Here is a 12,577-nt window from a genome sequence, read left to right on the forward strand (position 1 = left end):
CGACGTGACCTACTTAGTGTAGTTCCTAACTTCGACTCCAGCAACAATAAAATTCTGGTTGAGTCTCAGACAGCTTTTAATGCTATGAATGTGTTTGTTTCTCGTGCATTTAAAAGAAGAACCGAAATTAGGTCCTCGTTTTACTGTTCCTGCGATTTCTTGGATCCTTTATTGGATTAGGAAAGAAATATCTCTCATTTTTGATTGGATTCTATAGTTGCAACTGATTAGTATCATTAAGTGCTACACTTTACTCCATCTTATAATAAACTTGTTCTTGATGTGGAACTGTTTTCAGCAGAATATGTGTTTACTGTACAAGGAATTTTGCTCTACTCATCGAGATACTATTTGGCCTTTAGCGTTTCATAGTTTTTGGAATTAATATTTCTTTGTGAGTGAATACCACTGACATTTCATATTACAGACTTTTCCTAGTAACTCTGTTATTAACTATCTTGGATGATTATCTTAGACTTTTTGGGCTCTCTTAGAGCTTGTATTTAGGCAAGAACTTTTTAAAACATAATTTTGAACCCTGCCTAATGTGATCTCATCTAGAATTTGGACATGTATATTACTTTTGCGTTAACCCTGAAACATTTTATTTATTGGGCCAGGTTATGGCATTACATTGGACGAATCTGTACATAGTGTATATTCTGCTGTGTTCCTGAAGAAGAGGATATTGTACATATTGCACATAGTGTCTTTCTGTGGAGCTTTTCAGAATTCGTGGAATTTGCTTTCACTGTGTTTTTTGTTAGAAGATCAATTATTTCTTCAACAACTGAAGACGTTCTGCTTACAAGGGGTTAGGCAAACTGTAAATTAAGATGTTTTGCTGATCCTAGTTCCTAGGATGGGATTTTCCATGAGATAGGTCTCTATGGTTAGATAAGTTAGTCCACTTCTCCCTACTTTATTCTTGCTTTACTTCTTCTCACTTCTAACTATTGGAGAGTCCCTCTGTTGATTCTCCTCTATTCTATCCATTTACCTCCCCAGATTCCAAACTTCTCCCTCTGTATTCCTCTTTTTCCACTTCATTCTCTTTTTAGGGCACTCTCAGGTGTTATGCCCTGGGCTTGCCCAGCAGGAGATAATTGATCCTGGCCGCCTCCACGTGGCGGGGATGGGGGGTGAGACGTAGTGACCAGGTGTTACTGCTTCTTACCTGCTAAGAGCCAGGCACCGGCCGATAACATAAAAACAGAACACATCAAAACACTTACACGTCCAACACACTACATACAATTGGCTGGTTTTGGCATAAGCTTCAACACAAGAAGTACAATAGCGGCTTATGGGGGAAACCCTGGGATCCGCCACAACAACACATGAATATCCCTGAATATCCCCCTGTTCCTCTGGATACCTGTGCTCCCTTGCACGGCCCTGGCGGGGAGGAGGTGAAGGTTCCCTTGTCTCCTCCCCGCCGCCCCTTCTTTCCTTCTGGTGTGTGGCATAGGCCTGCCTCACTGATTTTGGAGTCATCTACTCTATCGACCCTATACTTCTGTCTCTCCCCCTCAGCCTTTAGTCTCCCCTCCCCCCTCTAGCGTTCATTCCCATGTCAAAATTATCCTAGCCCTACACCCAAAATTCTTAATTCCACACTGTATAACTTAAAACTCCTTTGGCCTGACGCACTCCCCCTCTTTTTTTTTTGGTCCCAGCCACTGAAATCTCAGGAAATTAGATGGCAGGACCTGCCAGAGTACTTATTTAAAAATACTGGTGTACTGTACCTGGCTTGCCTCCACTGGGCAAAGTGTGGGCAACGTTGGGCCTCAGTAGGGGTCCAGCGGCTAAATGGCCAGATGAACAACGGTACACGACACTACATCCAACAATATCCATACACTTTTAAATCTCTGGCGTTTACAGTGTTCTGTAACACACGACAATGTAGACTACAAGGAGATGGGGAAACCCCTGATGCCGTTAGACCCTAAACACGTTACACTTTGTTCCCCTGGTACTAACATAGACTTGTACCTGGTTAGTACCAGGTACAAGTCTATCACTAGCCAGGTCTCCCGAGGCTGTCCCCAGGGCTCGGTCCTGGGGCCTTTCTTTTGGTCCATCGTCCTGGACGAGTTCCTTGGGATGGACTTGGGGATGACTCAACCCCTTGCGTTTGCTGACGATTTGGTTTTGGTGGTACATGGTGACACAAGAGCTGATTTAGAGGAGAGAGCAAATTGTGCACTAACTAAGCTCCAGGATTGGACAGCCATTCACCAACTAAAGATCTCGGGAGAGAAAACCAAATCTATATTGCTCAAGGGAACGCTCCAACTACGAAGACCACCGGTTATCAAAATTGACAACACCTCCATAAAATTATACCCAGAAATCAAGTATTTAGGAATCGTCTTAGATATGAAGCTAAATTTCCATCCTCACTTGAAATATATGTCACAGAAAATAAAAAAAATACTCGGCCATGATCATCCGTATAAGCCGTGCAGACTGGGGCCTTAAGCGCCGGGCTCTGGCCCTCATCTATAATGCCATATTTGTGCCAATAGCTTGCTATGGAGCCTCAGTATGGTGTACTAGGGCCTCCCTCGACCGAAATCGCCGTAAACTAGACTCCATACAGCGTTCTATGCTCCTTGCCGTAACAAGGGCGTGCCGTACAGTAAGCACCCCAGCTCTGCAGGTTCTAGCTGGATGTATACCCCTACATCTAGAGGTAATAAGAAGAGGATTATATCAACGATTGAAGAAGAGTATTCCCACCGAAACAGCAGGCATCACTCTTAACCTTGATAACAACCCCAAACAGGAAAGGAAGAGAATCTCTGAAATTATGTACAGGACCTGGCAAGAGACATGGGACACCACCAACAAAGGATTGATAACCAAAAAGTTCATTGCCTCTGTGAACCTCATCAGTCCAAAGCCTCCTCCCTGGTACTCACCAGGCCTCCATACTACATTTCTATTTACAGGCCACGGACCCTTTAAAGCGAAGCTGACATCCCTAGGCATTGAAGAAGATCCGCTGTGTCACTGCGGGGATGAAGAAACGTGGGATCACGTGATGTATGATTGCCATGAATATGACGAGTTCCGGCTAAGGTTTGCCACTAAAATGCAAAGAAATCCCCGAAATTGTGAGCACCTGATTATAATGGACGAGCAGCGCTATGCCGCCTTTACCGAGTTTGCGCAGTCTGTCTTCACTGCTAGACGGGTTAGGCGCCCAAACACCACCCATTGAAGATCAAAGTAAGAAACTTCCTGGATATGACAGTGCTCTCAGGAGAAGGAAAAAAAAAACACCACTCCTTTCTTCCTTCGTTCCAGGAGTGACAGAACCTTCACCAGCACAGCTCAGCTGCTGCCTTTAGGCCTCCCTAGCCACGCTCCCTTGCGTGGTCCTTTGCCTCCACTCCCTGGTGGGAGGGGGAGTTCATCCCTGGTGTCCTCCCCCTCTCGCCACCCCTCTTTTTCACTCTGGTGGGGCATGGGCCTGCTCCACTGACTTGGGGTCATCTTCCCTATGGACCCCGTATCTCTGTCTTTTCCCCCCAGTCTTCAGTCTCCCTCCCCTTCTCTAACTTACAACTAGTGTCTGAATCAACCCCAAATTGTTTGAGCCCTACATCCAAAAACTTAACATCACATCGCCCAACTAGTACTCCCTTTGTTTTGGCTGACCCCTATCTATAGCGTGTTTTTTTTTTTTTTTTTTTTTTTTTTTTATAGGTCCTTGCCACTGAAATCTCAGGAAATTAGGTGGCAGGACCTGCCAGAGTAAATAACTAAGTAGTGTACCTGGTCTGCCTCCACGGGGCGGAGTGGGGCAACGTTGGGTCCCATTAGGGGCCCAGCGGCTAAATGACCAGATGAACAACGGTACACGACACTACACAAATACAAAATCCATATACTTTTAAACCTCTGGCATTGACAGTGTTCTGTTTCACACCCACAATGTATAGCACGCGGAGATGGGGGAAACCCCTGGTGCCGTTTGACACTAAACACACTCTACACACTTTGTTCCCCTGGATTATTGGCCGCAGAGTCCCCATTGGGAACCGACGTTGCCCATACCCCGCCACGTCGAGGCTAGCCAGGTGTTACCAGTAAGTGATACTCTAGCAGGTCCTACCACCTACTTTCCTGGAATTTCAGTGGCAAGGACTTAATAAAAAAAAAAAAAAAGGGTTGAAGTGAGTGATTGCAGTTGATTTAGGTAAGATTTCGTTAAAGAGCGCTGCGTGGGGTTGGACGCTGAAAGGCCGAATTCTAGGAGCCTAAAAGGTCGGACAAAGTTTTATTGTAATTTAATCCACATGGACGTGTGGGACGAACGCTCTGTAAGAGAAAGTATTGGGTGGGGAGACTGAAGACTGGGGGGTGAAGTAGGAAGGGGGGTTGATAGTGAAGTTGACCCCAGTTTTTTTTTTTTTTTTTTTTTTTCAGTGGGGTATGCCCCACCAGAGTGAAAATGGGGAGGCGAGAAGAGGGAACCCTCTCCTCCCGTCCGGGGAAGTTGAAAGGAAAGATCCGCTCAAGGGAATCTCAGTCATTCTAGACAACTCCTGAAGCAAACGACCTTCGGAGGCCTTCCCATTTCGGTAACCCCGCACAGAACTTTAAACACCTCAAAGGGAGTCATCTCGGAATGGGACCTCCTTAATGTTTCTGAGGAAGAAATCGCCAAAGAACTTAAGGCACAACGTGTTGTCGGTGCTAAGAGAATTATGACCAAACAAGATGGTGTCCTTACACCCACAAGAAATGTTATCCTTTACCTTCAGCAGTCCGAATCTCCCAGAATCAGTAAAAGCTGGCTACCTTTCCTCTAAGATCGGACCATATATACCAAATCCACTTAGATGCTTTAAATGCCAGAAGTATGGTCAATCTGTCCCCTGTGTGGCTCATCAGACCATTCCCAAACTTGCAATCAAAAACGGTAAAGAATTTTCAACACAGACTTATATTACTCCTCCTCCTAAATTATCTCTTACTCAATGGGCTAGATCCATCCTTGCGGATAGTGAGCCACTGACAGCAACAAAGAGTCCATCGAATTTTACTAATACAAAGCCATCCAAGCCACAACAATACGTTCCCAACCCAAGCACATTATTAAAGGATAAAGATGCTCATCGTATACAAAATAAACCAACTGAACGAACTATGGAAATCGATGTGAAGTTAGATAATGAAGATGCTGTTCTCCTGCTTCATGCTGAGATGGATATTACTCTCCCAGTCTTTCCAAATCGAGAGAAATATAAACAGGATCGAGGGAAAAACAAGCGATCAGACCAATCCACCTAACCTGAACCCAAGTAATGCAGAAAATTATTGAACGAAATTGTAGAGGACTAAGAAGCAATCTTGACGAATTAAAATACTTAATGCATCAGCATGATCCTGCATGTATTTGTCTACAGGAAACTTATTTATCGTCAAATTATACCCCATACTTCTCACGGTATTCGCTATATATACGTGACAGATGTTCTGAGTCTCGGGCAAGAGGTGGAGTAGCAATATTAGTTCGTAGAAATGTACCATCGAAACCCGTTCAGCTTTCCACTAATCTAGAAGCAGTAGCCGTTCGTATTGTTCTTGGAATTAATCTCACTCTTGTCTCCATTTATATTCCACCAAACGTTTCATGTTCCATTGCAGAACTTGACAATTTACTTAATCAACTGCCCCAACCTGTATGCTTTCTAGGTGATCTAAACGCTCATCATCCTTTGTGGGGTTCCCCGAACATAGATCGTAGAGGGAGGATGATCGAAACTGTACTTGATAACCATCACTTAACACTACTGAATACCGGTGTGCATACTTATATCCACTTGCCTACAGGTTCTAGCTCTGCTCTGGATCTGTCCATATGTTCCTCGTCCATTTATCCTAGCTTTGATTGGACAGTATTAACTGACCTTCACAACAGTGATCACTTTCCTATAATTTGCAAAATACAGACGGATACAAACTATACATCTAACCAAAGAATTACGTGGAATTTTCACCGAGTTAACTGGGAGAAGTTTTCATAATAGTGCAATTTGATAACCATTTGATTCTTACTGCATCTATTAATAATGCCACTAGACATATAGTAGAAGAACTACTTGGAGCTGCTGTCAGCGCAATACCAAAAGTTAACCTTATGAAACAAAGATATAATAGTTAGTATTAGTAACGGCCGCATGGTGCAAGAAAGCCTATGGCTTATGCTGCACCAGCCAAAAAAAAAAAAAAAAAAAAAAAAAAAAAAAACCGAACAAAACAATGATAAAAACAAAAAAAATAAATAAATAACTAAATAATAATAATTAATAAATAAAAAAATAATAAAATAAAAAATAAATAAAAAGGAAATTAAACCCTATCATCCTATGCGCTTCCCTTACCCGAAAGTACTATCCAGATGACCTTTGAATTTCCCCAAATTGTCGGCCTCTACCACCCATGAAGGCAACTTATTCCAGTAATTTATAACTCGCTGCCTAAAATAAAACTTCCTGCAGTCCAATCTAAACATTTCCCCCCGTAACTTGAATTTATGTCCCCTAGTTCTAGCATCATTTATAATCTTGAAAATTTTGTCCTCATTCATTTTACTGATGCCTCTCAGAGCCTTAAATACCTCAATCAAATCTCCTCTAAGGTGTCTAGTTTCCAAACTCTGCAACCCACATATTCGAAGTCTTTCTTCATAAGGACGCCCTTTTGCCGATCTAACCAGGCGAGTTACCCTTCTTTGCACCCTTTCAAGAAGCTCGATGTCTTTCTTTAGGTGCGGTCTCCATACTTGAACACAGCATTCCAAGTGTGGTCTAACATAAGCCTTATATAATGGGATTATCACGTCCCTATCTCTACTTGCAAAAGTTCGATAGATCATTTATAGGACACCATGGGCCTTCCTTGCAACCTGTTTACAATGCTCGGAGAATTTCATGTCTGACCGTATTGTAACACCCAAGTCCCTTTCCTCCAGTACTGGGTTTAGTTGAACTCCACCAAGTGAATAAGTTTTTTTGGGATTACTGTTTCCCAGGTGTAATACTTTACACTTTGTTGGATTAAAGCACAGCTGCCATTTTTCTGACCATTCCTGAAGTCTATCTAGGTCTCTCTGAAGAAACTCAGCTTGACAGTGATCATTAACTACTCTACCAATTTTAACATCATCTGCAAATTTAGACATCACGCCCTCTATTAGGCCTGACGTAGCCCAGTGGTCAGGAGCGAGAGTGCATAACACGCGTTCCTTGAGTGGACCAGGGTTCAAGCCCGTGACTACTAAATACGATAAATATTTGTATTGACGATTTATTGTAAACTCTACTGACTTGGTTGTCGTGCCGGAGTATAAACAGAAAATTTATTTATTTATTTTGATTCCTTCATCAATGTCGTTTATGAAAATTAAAAACAACAGTGGTCCTAATACTGATCCTTGGGGAACCCCACTTCTTACATCAACCCAATCTGAGGAATAGCCATTTATCACAACCCTCTGCCTCCTGCCCTGAAGCCATCCTTCTATCCATCTAAGGATTTTCCCAGTGATTCCAACCTGTTCCAGCTTATAAAGCAACCGCTCATGTGGGACTGAGTCAAAAGCTTTGCTGAAATCTAAATAAACAATGTCGAAATTATTCACTATATCCAGCTCATGAGTGACCCTTTCGAAATAGCGAACCAGATTTGTTAAACATGATTTTCCCTTTACAAAACCATGCTGAGTATCCTTGAGAATTTCAATTCCATCCAAATGATCCTGAATTCCACCCTTGATCATTGCCTCCATGATTTTCCCTACTACTGAACTCAGACTGACAGGTCGATAATTTCCAGCCTCACTTTTAGAGCCACCCTTATGTATGGGAGATACATTTGCACTTTTCCAAACCAAGGGAATCTCCCTAGAGTCTAGTGATGCTCGCATAATTAGCCTCAATGGTTCAATGCACTCGCTTGCCGCCTCTCTTAAGATTATAGGGCATATTCCATCAACTCCAGGAGCCTTACTGGTCTGTAGACTAGAAAGTTTTTTCATTAAATAATCTTGCGAAATTTCAATATCATTAATTACATATTTTTTAACATTAACTAAGTTGGTGGACAAGGGATTGCTACCTTGCCAAAAAGAAACAAAACAAAGCTTGGAACATTTTTTCGCCGAAATGCTACAATGGAGAACCTTATAAACTATAAACGGCTGAAAGCTAAAGCACGCCGAATTCGTAGAAAAGCTAAACAGGATGTGTGGATTCGATTCAGGTCTACCATCTGCAGAAACACTGACCCCAGAATAATTTCGAGAAAGATTCGTATCCTCAGTGGAAAGTGTCAACAAACCAAAGCCCCAATCCTGTCCTGGAAAGGTATAGATATTTCTTCTCCAACTGATATTGCAGAGACTTTAGCAGAAACATTTGCAGTCACTTCATCATCTCAATCTTATGAAGACTCATTTAGATACAAAAAAAGTCCATGGAAAAATATAAAATTAACTTTGTTACAAAACAATCTTATTCTTATAATCTTCCGTTCACGATGAATGAACTCAACGAAGCTCTCCAGAATTCTATAAATAATTCTGCTGGACCAGATGGCATTTTCTACATAATGCTTCGCCACCTCAATTCAAAATCTATACTACTGAAATTTTACAATAGAATTTTTGAGGAGAATGTTTTCCCTGATACAAGGCATTAGTCAGTTGTGGTAGCCATAGCGAAACCCGAGAAAGATGCTTCCTCCCCCAATAGTTATCGTTCTATATATTTGACCAGCTGTTTAGGAAAGATAATAGAAAAGATTGTTCAAAAGAGACTTGCCTGGATTGTTGAAGATTAAGATGCTATATCATGCCATCAATTTGGTTTCCGCCGTAACAGGTGTACAACTGATGTCCACATCAAGGTTGAAGCTCACATTCGAAATGCTTTTCTTAAAAAACAGCACATGGTAATGATAACTTTCGATATTACCAAAGCGTTCGATACAACCTGGAAATATGGAATTCTCCAAGACTTATACAAACTTGGACTGAGAGGTAACCTGCCAAGATTCATTCAGAATTTTCACCTCAGGATCTTTCAAGTAAGATTCCAGAATGAGCTGTCCAAAATTCACATACAAGAAGGAGTACCTCAGGGATCGATGTTTTTAAGTGCCACACTCTTTGCTTTACGTACCAGTAGCATTAGCAATCATCGAATATGGCTACCATTGAAAGACAACTACAGATAGCAATTAACAAAAACAAAATTGAAACTTGGACAGAAAGCAATGGCTATCAATTAACCCAGGGGAAAACAGCAGCAATACACTTCTGTAAATTACGATCGCTTCATCCGGAACCTGTATTAGAACTGAAAGGAAGAGAAATACTGATGACAGACTCCATAAGATTATTTGGTCTGAATTTAGACACCAAATTAAATTTTCGTAAACATGTAACCTATCTACGAACTACGTGCCTCCAGAAACTAGACATCCTTCGTGCAGTATCCTCAACATCTTGGGGTGCTGACAGACAGTCATTGCTGAATTCCTTTTTCAGCCCTAATATCTTGTCTTCACCGATGAGTAATCTTACGTTGTAACAGGCCAAGTTCAGTTTCAGTGCATGGCAGCCTGGTAGTACCCAGAGATACTTAGCACCCTCTGCTTCCACCCTGATCCTCTCGCTGCCGTAAGAGGGGGAGTGAAAGCCGCTGAGGACTGAGGGCCATTTGTTTTGTCGTGCTGTCATATGCTGAAGGGTTTGGTCTTTTCTTCTTCACGCTGACCAGGTGTCTTGAAGAGAACCACTCTACACATCCGTTGCCACCTAAGTGACGTAACACGGCTTACCATCGAGAAGGTGTGCACGAGTGTATTTTAGGGAGGCAGGCCAAACGGACTTCTCCTAAATCTTCTGTAATAGAAATATATTGGATCCATCAGTGTTTTAGACTGAGTGTCTTATAACACACAGGATATCTGTTCCCCTCTAAGCCCCTAAGCTGTGGTAGTGGAAGTCTTAACAAATTTTAGGATTCCAGGGATTGCTACAAGAGGAATGCACAAATGATGGGGGATAATTTTTTGTTGTTGATGGTGTGTAAATTAACTCCCATGCTTTACTTCTCATATTCGACAACTAATATTAATATCTTTATTCTGCATTCCATAGATATTTATTTGTGAACGTGTAATAATTGATTTTCTTTCCTTTAATTTTAGTGGGGTCGTTATAAGCTACTCAATGACAAATCATGTAATAATTAAGAAAAAAGCTTTTAGTATTCCTCAGTATATTTTACATCGAATATGGAGGTAAGTTTTATTTTTTTGTATGAAAATTAAGTAATTGTTGATTAATTAAACTTAACTTTTATGCATAAACATGCACAAAACTTAAGTTTAATTATAACAAGAAAGGAAGATTCACAGGATGAAAGATTTATAATAGAAGTAATGTAGGCGCGTTAGAGAAGTTCTAGCCTCGGTTAATCAGACTAACAGATTAGCAGCTGCAGGAGGTAGAGGTGAAAGTGATTCTACTCTGCCTGCGGTTGCTGGTAGACAAGCAGAGTTGAGTGATTCTTAGGGTGCTTACACGTGGAACGCAGGTAGCCGCTTACCTGCGTTCATAATCATTGAGAAGCTTCAGCTGCATATCTCTGTTGGTTACAGATAGATAGAGGGTATAGAGCAGCGTGAAAAGTAAGGTGTCGGATATTAGCAGACTTGCTGAGGGTCATCACGCAACAAGCAAATCCATCGATTATTTTAGAGTTATTAACGAAAAGGAAAGAAAAGGTGCGTGTATATTTTCTTATACACTAACGCTAGGAGTACAGTAAACAAATTCGGTGAATTTAAAGTATTGGTTAATTCAACAAATGGGGAAAGTAGCGATATTGGAAACATGGTGCTGAGTCACTTGACTGCTATCTGTCGGGCTAGCGGTTATTCTGTCAGTTTTCTGCTAAATTTAATGTATATTAAAGTAATTAAACTAAATTAATAATGTATACGCAGTAAATTCTCAGTATATTTGAACATAGAAAAACTGGCAAACAGAAACAGATAGCCTCGGCTAATTATTTATGGGATATATCAAGTTGATCTAGCCCTAGTTAATCTTCCATTGAATGTATCCATATAGCAATTATTAGCTACATCACCATTTTAATTTTACTATTTTATTTTATGAGTTTATTTATAGGGTACAACAAAGAATTCCAACTTAGGTTACCTAAATACTTGGCCCTTTGACCTAATTGGGTATAGGTTTCACCCCTAATACTTATATTCAAAATTCTCCTGTTGGTATTATAATTAAAAAAAAAAAAAAAAAAGGTTATATTCAGACTGATGTAACGTTCAATCAGTAATGTGATGACAATAATCAGTTCTAATACTATTTTCCCTTTTCTACTCCTCATATTCTTTTATATACATATAGCATTAAAAAATAAGAGTGGAGAGCGATTGGAGTGAAAACGAAGATACCAATAGGTATTATGGATCAAGGACATTGCTTAAGCAAACGTACCCTTCAACGTGAATTTATAAATATTGGTATAAAGAATGTGTGAAGAAGTTTTTGTATCTTACTATTGAACCTACGGTATACACGAGAAGTTAACTAGAAGAAATGTAGCGAAAAATGATAGGATGAAGTGATAAAATACGATATGAAAAGGCAAAAAAAAATAAAATAACATAAGGCGAATTAAAAATAGGAAAATAAGACCACATTGCGGTGCTTGGCACAATTTTAATGTCTTCGTCAGAGGTCATCCACCGAAATTATGGGAAAGACGGGAATGTTCTTGCTTCTCTTTCCGACATGTTCTGTATGCTATTGAACACACATGTGTTATGAACGTATTTGAATTTTGCGGCAAGAACAGGGCCTAATAAGGTATGCTGATAATTGTAATTAAAACTTGAGCATACAGATCACGAATGACCTTACAGAAGCAAGAAAAGAAAAGGAAATTGAAAAAAAATTGAAACAATGATAAAAAAAAAATGACTGTGGGAATGTGCAAGAAGGGAACTTATCGTTACCTTGTAAGACTGAAAATGGCCAATATGGCGTCTTATCCGTATAATTATGCATGGTGCACAAGCGGTTCCTAGCTAGAAAACGGCGAAGAAAAAAAAAATACATATTTTTAAAGGTATTGTGTCTGTAAACTAAATGGATGTATAAATTGAAATGATATATGTGATGATAAACGCAATTAGATAAATGGTGCACACACACTGGCCGGGTAGTTTGGAATTATAATTGCCTACAAAGTAGCAGTGAAAAACAGCTACAACTTTGTTAAAGCGAAAAATAGATTGGGTAAAGAAAGGGGGTAGCATCCCGCTTTTGCGTTCGTAAAACTAATGGTTCACAGGAAAAAAAAGTAGGAACAAGTTAAGCAGAAAGATAAATGAAGTAGAGGCCAATAGACGGGCTTGGGTATTTGGGGTTGCAAATCCACTTGCTGTACTTAGGACCCTGAACGAATGTCTGGGAGTGTATATTCCTCGTGTACGTAAGGTCAGTTGTGAGAGT

At 40.6% G+C, this 12,577-nt stretch overlaps 1 protein-coding gene across 1 annotated transcript in view; it reads left to right on the forward strand.

Annotated features, from left to right (window-relative positions):
- The window catches only part of LOC150087186 (nose resistant to fluoxetine protein 6-like), a 95,576-nt gene that overhangs the window by 43,814 nt on the left and 39,185 nt on the right, over positions 1–12,577 (forward strand). The window contains exon 8 of the mRNA XM_090372401.1: positions 10,240–10,332. Within this exon, the coding sequence (XP_090228527.1) occupies positions 10,240–10,332 (93 nt within the window). The remainder of the gene's footprint in view (positions 1–10,239; positions 10,333–12,577) is intronic.

This window comes from Mastigoproctus giganteus, chromosome 4 (genome assembly GCF_048544385.1).
Source record: "Mastigoproctus giganteus isolate SK-2022 chromosome 4, ASM4854438v1, whole genome shotgun sequence".
Taxonomy (NCBI): Eukaryota; Metazoa; Arthropoda; class Arachnida; order Uropygi; family Thelyphonidae; genus Mastigoproctus; species Mastigoproctus giganteus.